The sequence below is a fragment of the Salvelinus fontinalis genome, unplaced genomic scaffold (assembly GCF_029448725.1).
Source record: "Salvelinus fontinalis isolate EN_2023a unplaced genomic scaffold, ASM2944872v1 scaffold_0507, whole genome shotgun sequence".
NCBI lineage: Eukaryota > Metazoa > Chordata > Actinopteri > Salmoniformes > Salmonidae > Salvelinus > Salvelinus fontinalis.
In genome coordinates this window covers 27,604-39,732 of record NW_026600716.1, presented here as the reverse complement: position 1 = coordinate 39,732, position 12,129 = coordinate 27,604, and the positions used below count along the sequence as shown (strand labels likewise).

The window sequence follows — 12,129 nt, the reverse complement described above, 5'->3', positions numbered from 1 at the left end:
TTGTTTCATAACATTTAGTGGATTTGTTTTAGGGGCTGGTTGTATGGCCTCTCCAGCTGTGAGACACATGCTCTCTGTGTGTGGACTGGCAGGGTGTTTTCTGCCATTTGAAATCCTTGGGCGGGCTGCCTGAAGTCCCAAAATCTGTTTTTGAGATGGAAAAATGCTTTCAGTGTGAATTTAAAACTGAAACACGTTACAAAGTATGAAGAAATGATAATGGACCCTTTAATATTTGTATGATATAATCTTTGAGAACTAACATCGGCAAAATAAAAGCTAGACAGTCAGGGAGAATAGAAAATTCAAAAAACAATGAATTTAGTAGTATTGATTTTATGTTTGAGCAAAACAAACAAAGCATTTGCCATGGCAAAATGCATAGAATTACAGGAAATTAGCTTTGAAACAGATATTTTTTTTCTCTCAGCTCTACATCGTCAAGATTAAGGGCCTCTAAAATTCAGCAGCGCCGACCGCGCCCGTTGCCACGCCCACCACCTCCGTTTTGATAAACCCTGACTGTGTACTCTGTATGTTTAGACACATCTGACCTCTGTCTCACACAGGGATCATGGTTTGAATAACTGTCTGGCCTGCTGTCCTACTTGTAAAATGGTAGAGGGGGAGGGGGGTTGTTGGGGGGAGGAAGAGCTAGAACTCTCTGGATTAACAGCATCACATTATAATACACTGCCTCACTCGCTGTGTTTTCTCCTGCTCCCCCCCTCTCCTTCTCTACCACACTTACTCTCTCTCTCTCGCCCTTGCTCTCTCATTCTTTCTCTCTCGCTCTCTCTCTTTCTCTCTCGCTGTGTCTCTCTCTCTCTGTGTCTCTCCCTCTCTCCCTCTCTGTCTCTGTATCCTGTCATATGGTGGTGAAGGTGCTCCAGAGGCGTGTGTGTTGGGGCTGTAGTGAAGCAGTAGCTCCTCTGAACGAGGCCATGCCACTGTAGCAGGCTCCCCTGTTCTGACAGACATGTGCTCCTAGCTACACCATCCTGCCATAAACGCACACGCATCACACGTGAGCAACACGCATACCAAAATAAACACAGGCTCGGACTAGTCGCTACCATGTATACAAATCTACTGGTAACTGCCAAAATAAAGGAAACACTTGAGTAAATGAGGGATGCAAAGTATATTGAAAGCATGTGCTTCCATACAGGTGTGGAATTAACATCCCATGGTGCTTAGGGTCATGTTTAAAAGTGCTGTTCAGGCCCAGTCGCCTGTTATTTTGACTACTGTGGCTAGAAGAAGAGATATCTGGGACTCTGAAAGAGGGGTGATTTGTTGAGGCACGTTCGGCAGGAGCTTCAGTGACAAACACCACTCAACTTGCTGACGTTTCACCATATGCCACTGCCGTCTGTCACCGGATCTGACGTTTCACCATGTGCCACTGCCGTCTGTCACCGGATCTGACGTTTCACCATGTGCCACTGCCGTCTGTCACCGGATCTGACGTTTCACCATGTGCCACTGCCGTCTGTCACCAGATCTGACTTTTCACCATATGCCACTGCCGTCTGTCACCAGATCTGACGTTTCACCATATGCCACTGCCGTCTGTCACCAGATCTGACGTTTCACCATATGCCACTGCCGTCTGTCACCAGATCTGACGTTTCACCATATGCCACTGCCGTCTGTCACCAGATCTGACGTTTCACCATATGCCACTGCCGTCTGTCACCAGATCTGACGTTTCACCATATGCCACTGCCGTCTGTCACCAGATCTGACGTTTCACCATATGCCACTGCCGTCTGTCACCAGATCTGACTTTTCACCATATGCCACTGCCGTCTGTCACCGGATCTGACGTTTCACCATATGCCACTGCCGTCTGTCACCAGATCTGACGTTTCACCATATGCCACTGCCGTCTGTCACCGGATCTGACGTTTCACCATATGCCACTGCCGTCTGTCACCGGATCTGACGTTTCACCATATGCCACTGCCGTCTGTCACCGGATCTGACGTTTCACCATATGCCACTGCCGTCTGTCACCGGATCTGACGTTTCACCATATGCCACTGCCGTCTGTCACCGGATCTGACGTTTCACCATATGCCACTGCCGTCTGTCACCAGATCTGACGTTTCACCATATGCCACTGCCGTCTGTCACCAGATCTGACGTTTCACCATATGCCACTGCCGTCTGTCACCAGATCTGACGTTTCACCATATGCCACTGCCGTCTGTCACCAGATCTGACGTTTCACCATATGCCACTGCCGTCTGTCACCAGATCTGACGTTTCACCATATGCCAGTCACCACATCTCAACCCAATTCATCACTTACGGAAGATTCTGAAGGGGTGACTGAGACAGTTTTCTACCTCCATCAACAAAACAGCAAATTATGGAATGTTTGGTTCCAGACACTTGTAGAGTCTATGACAAGGCACGTTGAAGCTGTTCTGGCGGCTCGTGGTGTCCCAACGCCCTATTGACATACAATGTTGGTGTTTCCTTTATTTTGGCAGTTACCTGTATATCTACATATCATCACACCGTGTTTGTTGTTGTACTATTATGATGTCATAGAGGAGTGGGAGACGGTGGGTTTTGAAATGTGTTTGTGTTTGGGCGTGGCAGGGTGTTTGTGAATGTTTGGGGCGTGGCAGGGTGTTTGTGAATGTTTGGGGCGTGGCAGGGGGTTTGTGAATGTTTGGGGCGTGGCAGGGGGTTTGTGAATGTTTGGGGCGTGGCAGGGGGTTTGTGAATGTTTGGGGCGTGGCAGGGGGTTTGTGAATGTTTGGGGCGTGGCAGGGGGGTTTGTGAATGTTTGGGGCGTGGCAGGGGGGTTTGTGAATGTTTGGGGCGTGGCAGAGGGTTTGTGAATGATCAGACAACCAACCGCAGGCCTTTAGCTGTGCTGTCTGTCTACTTTAAAGGGCAGTCGGGCTGGATCTTATGGCTGGGGGTTTTGTTGATGTGTGTAGTGGAGAGTCAGTCCACACACAACCAGCATAACAAAAACAAAATATATATATATATATATATATATATATATATATATATATATATATATATATATATATATATATATATATATATATATATGACTCAATATTGAGGTTCTGAATAGGGCTGAATTGCCAGTGACCTCACTATACTATATCAACATGATACTGAGGTGCCGATATACTCAAATCAAATCATTTTTATTTGTCACATACACACGGTTAGCAGATGTTAATGCGAGTGTAGCTAAATGATTGTGCTTCTGGTTCCGACAGTGCAGTAATATCTAACAGTTCTCCAACCTAATACACACATCTAAAAGGGTAAATGAGAATATGTACATATAAATATATGGATGAGCGATGGCTGAACGGCATAGGCAAGATGCAGTAGATGGTATAAAATACAGTATATACATATGATATGAGTAATGTAAGATATGTACACGTTAAAGTGGCATTATTTAAAGTGTGTGCATTGGGACTTTGCGATTTGATATTGCGGTTTAATGTTCCAAACATATTGCTCACAGTGTGTCTGCTGTGGTGAGAAAATGAGTCACCAGTCATGGAAATAACTGCTGAAAACATGTTGACTCACTATTTAAAAAGAGCAAGCTATACGATGAAAAATACCGGTTATTTTTTTACAAATCAATAATTGGAGTCAAAATATCTAGATAATGTCGTCCATATCGCAATATGTAACTATCGATAAAACCTTTATTTTTTTATTAATTTTTAAAATGTGTATATATTTCTTAACATCACACATTCTGGTGTGTGGACTTTCCAAAATGCATCAATACTTCCTTCCTTTTGTGAATGTGTTATGTGTTATTATTAGTTTGATAAATGACAGCCGGTTACATTTTCAGTTTTATTGTGTTCCTTGTTTTTGATCTTTTTCCAGTCACAACTTTGATGTAATTTCTGAAAAGCAGCTACTAATTATTTAAATATAAAATAGTAAGTTATTTTTATATTTTATTTAACTAGGGAAGTCAGTTAAGAACAAATTCTTATTTACAATGAGGCCTACACCGGCCAAACCCGGGACGACGCTGGGCCAACTGTGCGCCGCCCTATGGGACTCCCAATCACGTCAAACCTAAATAAAGAAATAAAAGTAACAAATAATTAAAGAGCAGCAGTACAATAACAGTAGCGAGGCAATATACAGGAGGTACCGGTACAGAGTCAATGTGCGGGGGCACCGGTTAGTCGAGGTAACATATACATGTAGGTAGAGTTATTAAAGTGACTATGCATAGATAATAACAGAGTAGCAGCAGTGTAAAAGAGGGGGAGGGGGGGCAATGCAAATAGTCTGGGGAGCCATTTGATTAGATGTTCAGGAGTCTTCAGGCTTGGGGATAGAGCTGATTAGTCTTGTACATAGACTAAAGAGAGCAGAGCATGGATATCATGTATCAGGCTGTTCTTTTGGCTGCTCTTAAAGAGCTGCTTCCCACAGGTAGCAGCAGGCAGGTAACACCATGTCATTTGGCAGGTGATCTGAAAATATTAGACAGTTCTGTGGTTCTGATGAGATGCCAAACGGCCCCACCTACAGTGGCTCTGCCTCTGAATTGCATCTGTGTCTCAAATGGCACGATTTGGCCCTATGGGGCCAGGGTCAAAAGTAGTGCACTAAACAGGGATTATGGTCCCATTTTGGATGTATTCTGCTATACTGCAACGGCTCTTCCCTGTTCCACCCCCTGGACTGATACTTCTCTTCTCTGTTCCACCCCCTGGACTGCTACTGCTCCTCCCTGTTCCACCCCCTGGACTGCTACTGCTCTTCTCTGTTCCACCCCCTGGACTGCTACTGCTCCTCCCTGTTCCACCCCCTGGACTGCTACTGCTCCTCCCTGTTCCACCCCCTGGACTGCTACTGCTCCTCCCTGTTCCACCCCCTGGACTGCTACGGTTGCTTCCCTGTTCCGCCCCCTGGACTGCTACGGCTGCTTCCCTGTTCCGCCCCCTGGACTGCTACGGCTGCTTCCCTGTTCCGCCCCCTGGACTGCTACGGCTCTTCCCTGTTCCGCCCCCTGGACTGCTACTGCTCTTCCCTATTCCGCCCCCTGGACTGCTACGGCTGCTTCCCTGTTCCGCCCCCTGGACTGCTACGGCTCTTCCCTGTTCCACCCCCTGGACTGCTACTGCTCCTCCCTGTTCCACCCCCTGGACTGCTTCCCTGTTCCACCCCCTGGACTGCTTCCCTGTTCCACCCCCTGGACTGCTTCTCTGTTCCACCCCCTGGACTGCTACGGCTCTTCCCTGTTCCACCCCCTGGACTGCTACGGCTCTTCCCTGTTCCACCCCCTGGACTGCTACGGCTCTTCCCTGTTCCACCCCCTGGACTGCTACTGCTCTTCCCTGTTCCACCCCCTGGACTGCTACTGCTCTTCCCTGTTCCAACCCCTGGACTGCTACTGCTCTTCCCTGTTCCACCCCCTGGACTGCTTCCCTGTTCCACCCCCTGGACTGCTTCCCTGTTCCACCCCCTGGACTGCTTCCCTGTTCCACCCCCTGGACTGCTTCTCTGTTCCACCCCCTGGACTGCTACTGCTCCTCCCTGTTCCGCCCCCTGGACTGCTACGGCTCTTCCCTGTTCCACCCCCTGGACTGCTACGGCTCTTCCCTGTTCCACCCCCTGGACTGCTACGGCTCTTCCCTGTTCCACCCCCTGGACTGCTACTGCTCTTCCCTGTTCCAACCCCTGGACTGCTACTGCTCTTCCCTGTTCCGCCCCCTGGACTGCTACGGCTCTTCCACCCCCTGGACTGCTACGGCTGCTTCCCTGTTCCGCCCCCTGGACTGCTTCCCTGTTCCGCCCCCTGGACTGCTACTGCTCTTCCCTGTTCCACCCCCTGGACTGCTACGGCTGCTTCCCTGTTCCGCCCCCTGGACTGCTACGGCTGCTTCCCTGTTCCGCCCCCTGGACTGCTACGGCTGCTTCCCTGTTCCGCCCCCTGGACTGCTCCGGCTGCTTCCCTGTTCCGCCCCCTGGACTGCTCCGGCTGCTTCCCTGTTCCGCCCCCTGGACTGCTCCGGCTGCTTCCCTGTTCCGCCCCCTGGACTGCTCCGACTGCTTCCCTGTTCCGCCCCCTGGACTGCTACGGCTGCTTCCCTGTTCCGCCCCCTGGACTGCAAAACCAAAATAATACACACTGAACTGATCAGTGCACTGAATCCAGTTTATTTCAGTTTTCCAACAGCAGTGTTCAAGCTCTCTGGTTACTGTAATTCAATCGTAATAATTACTCAGTTGTCCTCTGTCTAATTGTAAGCCCAATTGTTTTGCTCCTTTTTGAGTGGTAATATAATCATGCCACGTGTCAGTAGTCAGAGGAGTTGTCTGAAGCACGTAGGTCTATAGTTGGGACCATGGTAATAATACAAGGCTAATGAAGGTCTTCATGTATTGATGGCAGTAGTTGTTCCTCTGGGTTTAGGGCTACAGTAACACCTCAACCAGAGCCTCCTCTCTTCCTCCTCTCCTCTGCTCATTGATTCTCTAGATTCCAGACGAGCTCTGGGTAGTAGTGCATCTCTCTCTAGATTCCAGACATGCTCTGGGTAGTAGTGCATCTCTCTCTAGATTCCAGACATGCTCTGGCTAGTAGTGCATCTCTCTCTAGATTCCAGACATGCTCTGGGTAGTAGTGCATCTCTCTCTAGATTCCAGACATGCTCTGGGTAGTAGTGCATCTCTCTCTAGATTCCAGACATGCTCTGGGTAGCAGTGCATCTCTCTCTAGATTCCAGACATGCTCTGGGTAGCAGTGCATCTCTCTCTAGATTCCAGACGAGCTCTGGGTAGTAGTGCATCTCTCTCTAGATTCCAGACATGCTCTGGGTAGTAGTGCATCTCTCTCTAGATTCCAGACGAGCTCTGGCTAGTAGTGCATCTCTCTCTAGATTCCAGACATGCTCTGGGTAGTAGTGCATCTCTCTAGATTCCAGACATGCTCTGGGTAGTAGTGCATCTCTCTCTAGATTCCAGACATGCTCTGGGTAGCAGTGAATCTCTCTAGATTCCAGACATGCTCTGGGTAGTAGTGCATCTCTCTCTAGATTCCAGACATGCTCTGGGTAGCAGTGCATCTCTCTCTAGATTCCAGACATGCTCTGGGTAGTAGTGAATCTCTCTCTAGATTCCAGACATGCTCTGGGTAGTAGTGCATCTCTCTCTAGATTCCAGACATGCTCTGGGTAGTAGTGCATCTCTCTCTAGATTCCAGACATGCTCTGGGTAGTAGTGCATCTCTCTCTAGATTCCAGACATGCTCTGGGTAGCAGTGCATCTCTCTCTAGATTCCAGACATGCTCTGGGTAGCAGTGCATCTCTCTCTAGATTCCAGACGAGCTCTGGGTAGTAGTGCATCTCTCTCTAGATTCCAGACATGCTCTGGGTAGTAGTGCATCTCTCTCTAGATTCCAGACGAGCTCTGGCTAGTAGTGCATCTCTCTCTAGATTCCAGACATGCTCTGGGTAGTAGTGCATCTCTCTCTAGATTCCAGACGAGCTCTGGGTAGTAGTGCATCTCTCTCTAGATTCCAGACGAGCTCTGGCTAGTAGTGCATCTCTCTCTAGATTCCAGACATGCTCTGGGTAGTATTGAATCTCTCTAGATTCCAGACATGCTCTGGGTAGTAGTGCATCTCTCTCTAGATTCCAGACGAGCTCTGGCTAGTAGTGCATCTCTCTCTAGATTCCAGACATGCTCTGGGTAGCAGTGAATCTCTCTAGATTCCAGACATGCTCTGGGTAGTAGTGCATCTCTCTCTAGATTCCAGACATGTCTGGGTAGTATTGCATCTCTCTCTAGATTCCAGACATGCTCTGGGTAGCAGTGAATCTCTCTCTAGATTCCAGACATGCTCTGGGTAGTAGTGCATCTCTCTCTAGATTCCAGACATGCTCTGGGTAGTAGTGCATCTCTCTCTAGATTCCAGACATGCTCTGGGTAGTAGTGCATCTCTCTCTAGATTCCAGACATGCTCTGGGTAGTAGTGCATCTCTCTCTAGATTCCAGACATGCTCTGGGTAGTAGTGCATCTCTCTCTAGATTCCAGACATGCTCTGGGTAGTAGTGCATCTCTCTCTAGATTCCAGACATGCTCTGGGTAGCAGTGCATCTCTCTCTAGATTCCAGACATGCTCTGGGTAGCAGTGCATCTCTCTCTAGATTCCAGACATGCTCTGGGTAGCAGTGCATCTCTCTCTAGATTCCAGACATGCTCTGGCTAGTAGTGCATCTCTCTCTAGATTCCAGACATGCTCTGGGTAGTATTGCATCTCTCTCTAGATTCCAGACATGCTCTGGCTAGTAGTGCATCTCTCTCTAGATTCCAGACATGCTCTGGGTAGTAGTGCATCTCTCTCTAGATTCCAGACATGCTCTGGGTAGTAGTGCATCTCTCTAGATTCCAGACATGCTCTGGGTAGCAGTGCATCTCTCTCTAGATTCCAGACATGCTCTGGCTAGTAGTGCATCTCTCTCTAGATTCCAGACATGCTCTGGGTAGTAGTGAATCTCTCTCTAGATTCCAGACATGCTCTGGGTAGTAGTGCATCTCTCTCTAGATTCCAGACATGCTCTGGGTAGTAGTGCATCTCTCTCTAGATTCCAGACATGCTCTGGGTAGTAGTGCATCTCTCTCTAGATTCCAGACATGCTCTGGGTAGTAGTGAATCTGCATGCAGGTGTTCTTCACAGCTCTGTTATTAACACTATTTTCCCTGTCTCTGCCCCCCCCCCCCCACTCTCTCTCTCTGCCCCCCCACTCTCTCTCTCCTCCCCTCTCTCTCTAGACAAGCAGAAACCCCAAATAAACTCAGATGAGCTCCAGATTAAGAAGGTGAAGAAGAAAAAGAAGAAGAAACACAAAGAGAGTGAGAGAGAGAAGGAGAAGTGGAAACGGACCAAGATGTACAGCAGGTCCAGCCAGACCGTGTGTGCTGGTCTCCTCTCTGAGCTCCACGCAGGCCTGGCCTCCAAACAACAGCACCACCACCACCACGGCCACACAGAGTTCAAACCCCCGCTCCCTGTCCACCACACCTCCACCACCTCATCCATCAAACAGGAGAACTGTTACAGCCCCTCTCCAACTCTGTCCCTCTCCAAGCCCCTATGGAGCAGCAGCAATAGCAGTAACAGTAGCATTAGCAGTTGGGACCCAGCTTCCCCCATGACATCCCCCCTCCAGATGCCCCAGCCACGGTGCCCCCAGCCTGGCTTTGAGAACCTGGAGTTCGCCCGCTTCATCCACGTAGAGGAACAACCCAACGGTGGAGCCCTGGTGGCACACGCCTACTGCAGCGAGCTCTCGGCCCTGTCTCCAGCGGAGATGCAGCTGTTCGCCCAGGAGTTTGTTACCCTGGCCTTCAGTGAGGACGCGTCATCCCAGGCAGCTCATTACGTCATGGGCATCATCCACGGGGCGGCCTCCTACCTGCCAGACTTCCTGGACTACTTCTCCTGGAAGTTCCCCTCGTCGCCGGTCAAGATGGAGATCCTGGGGAAGAAGGATATAGAGACCACCACCATGCTCAACTTCCACAATCAGGTGAGGATGCTGTTTGGTTGGTGTGTTTTAGTGCTGGCTGCTGTATTTGTTACAGTATTTGATGCTAAATGTGTGACTATATTGTAATTGAAGCATAGCGCCCTGCATCCCACTGCTGGCCACTGAAGATGAGCAGGGTCGGTCCTGGTCGGTCTGGATGGGAGACCTGATGCTTGAAGTGGTGTTGGAAGGCCAGTAGGAGGAACTCTTTCCTCTGGTCTAAAAAATAATATCCCAATTCCCCAGGGCAGTGATTGGGGACAATCACAGGGTGCTGTCTTTTGGATGTTAAATGGGTGTCCTGACTCTCTGTGGTCACTAAAGATCCCATGGCACTTATCGTAAGAGTAGGTGTGTTAATCCCGGTGTCCTGGCTAAATTCACAAGCTGTCCCTCATACCATCACGGTCACCTAATCATCCCCAGTTTCCAATTGGCTCGTTCTTCACCCCTGTAACTATTCCCCAGGTCGTTGCTGTAAATGACAAAATACATCCTGGATGAATGTGTGTTCATCACTAATCACACACTTCTGGGTTGAAGAAAAACAGTACAAGGCTTTTGTTGAATTCTATCTAGAGATACATATAGCTGAATGAATACAAGCAACAATCCTAAGCCGTTGTGTACAATACCAGTCAAAAGTTTAGAACACACCTACTCATTCCAAGGTCTTTATTATATTTTTACTATTTTCTACATTGTAGAATACTAGTGAAGACATCAATACTATGAAATAACACATATGGAATCACGTAGTAACCAAAAAAGTGTTAAACAAATCAAAATATATTTTACATTTGAGATCCTTCAAAGTAGCCAGCCTTTGCCTTGATGACAGCTTTGCACGTTCTTGGCAAGAAAGCCCTTGAATGAGTAGGTGTGTCCAAACGTTTGACAGGTACTGTATATCTGGAGTAGACTGGATCATCATAACACGGCCTTGGTTTTACAGAACTACAGACTAAAGAAATAATAGGGCTCAAATGAAATCCACTTATGAATATATTTAGGGATATCTCTTAATGTTGAGCTCATAAGCTCAAGCCTCTAGTCCTGTTTGAAGGGTTTGTTCTGTTTGAGTGATTGAAGGGCTGTGTGTACCGCAGCATCTTCCAAAGCCCAGGCTATGCTGCTATCAGGGATATACTCTCCCTGTGCGAGGCTGCCACTGGCAACCATCAGATCATTTTTCACCCTGCTTCTACTAAAATCCAATACGGAGCCCTTGAATAGAGGCTTTCGAGGGCTTTGTCCCAATTGGTACCCTATTCCCTATTTATTGCACTACTTTTGACCAGAGCTCTAATATAGGGAATAGGGTGCCATTTGGGAAGCTCAAGGTAAAATGAGTTGTAATCAAATGCTAGTCTTTTCCCAGGCTTCTGTCTCTCGGAATGTTCTTTAACACGGAATAAAGGGCTGATTCTAGAACTTGGAAATATCGCTACGTTCTCTTGACATTTAGAACCCTATGATGTAATACACTAATTGTAATTTAATCTAAAGCTTGGCAGCGGAGGGTGAACACTGAACACTGGGTCTGGTTTTATATTGAGATCATCCTCCCTTCAGCTTGGTTCAGGAACAGAGCTTGGCTGATATTTTGGAAGTTATGACAACCGTCCCCCAGCCACCCTAGTATCCATGAGTTGGTTAGGACAACCGCCCCCCCCCCCCCCCCCCCCCTAGTATCCATGAGTTGGTTAGGACAACCGTCCCCCCAGCCACCCTAGTATCCATGAGTTGGTTAGGACAACCGTCTCCCAGCCACCCTAGTATCCATGAGTTGGTTAGGACAACCGTCCCCCAGCCACCCTAGTATCCATGAGTTGGTTAGGACAACCGTCCCCCAGCCACCCTAGTATCCATGAGTTGGTTAGGACAACCGTCCCCCAGCCACCCTAGTATCCATGAGTTGGTTAGGACAACCGTCCCCCAGCCACCCTAGTATCCATGAGTTGGTTAGGACAACCGCCCCCCAGCCACCCTAGTATCCATGAGTTGGTTAGGACAACCGTCCCCCCAGCCACCCTAGTATCCATGAGTTGGTTAGGACAACCGTCCCCCCAGCCACCCTAGTATCCATGAGTTGGTTAGGACAACCGTCCCCCAGCCACCCTAGTATCCATGAGTTGGTTAGGACAACCGTCCCCCAGCCACCCTAGTATCCATGAGTTGGTTAGGACAACCGCCCCCCTAGTATCCATGAGTTGGTTAGGACAACCGTTCACAAATCCAAACTCAGGAGGCGCGGGCAAGTCCAGGTGAAAGTTCAGACGAAAAGTCAAATTACAGTTTGGAGAAACATGTCAAACCATGTATAGAATCAATCTTTAGGATGTTTTTATCATAAATCTTCAACAATGTTTCAACAGGAGAATTGCTTTGTCTTTAGAAATGCAATGGAACGCAGCTAACTCTCACGAGTGCGCGCCATATGAGTTCTGTTATACTCACAGACATTATTCAAACAGTTTTAGAAACTTGAGAATCCAAATCTACTAATAATATGCATTTCTTAGCTTCTGGGCCTGAGTAGCAGGCAGTTTACTCTGGG

General features: G+C 48.3%; 1 protein-coding gene across 1 annotated transcript in view; it reads left to right on the top strand.

Moving 5' to 3' along the window:
- Window positions 1-9,792, top strand: part of LOC129846364 (lysine-specific demethylase RSBN1L-like) — a 29,683-nt gene extending 19,891 nt beyond the window's left edge. Inside the window, exon 3 of the mRNA XM_055914293.1 lies at window positions 8,812-9,792. Coding sequence (XP_055770268.1) covers window positions 8,812-9,656 — 845 coding nt within the window. The 3' untranslated portion in view covers window positions 9,657-9,792. The remainder of the gene's footprint in view (window positions 1-8,811) is intronic.
- Window positions 9,793-12,129: the final 2,337 nt, after the last annotated feature.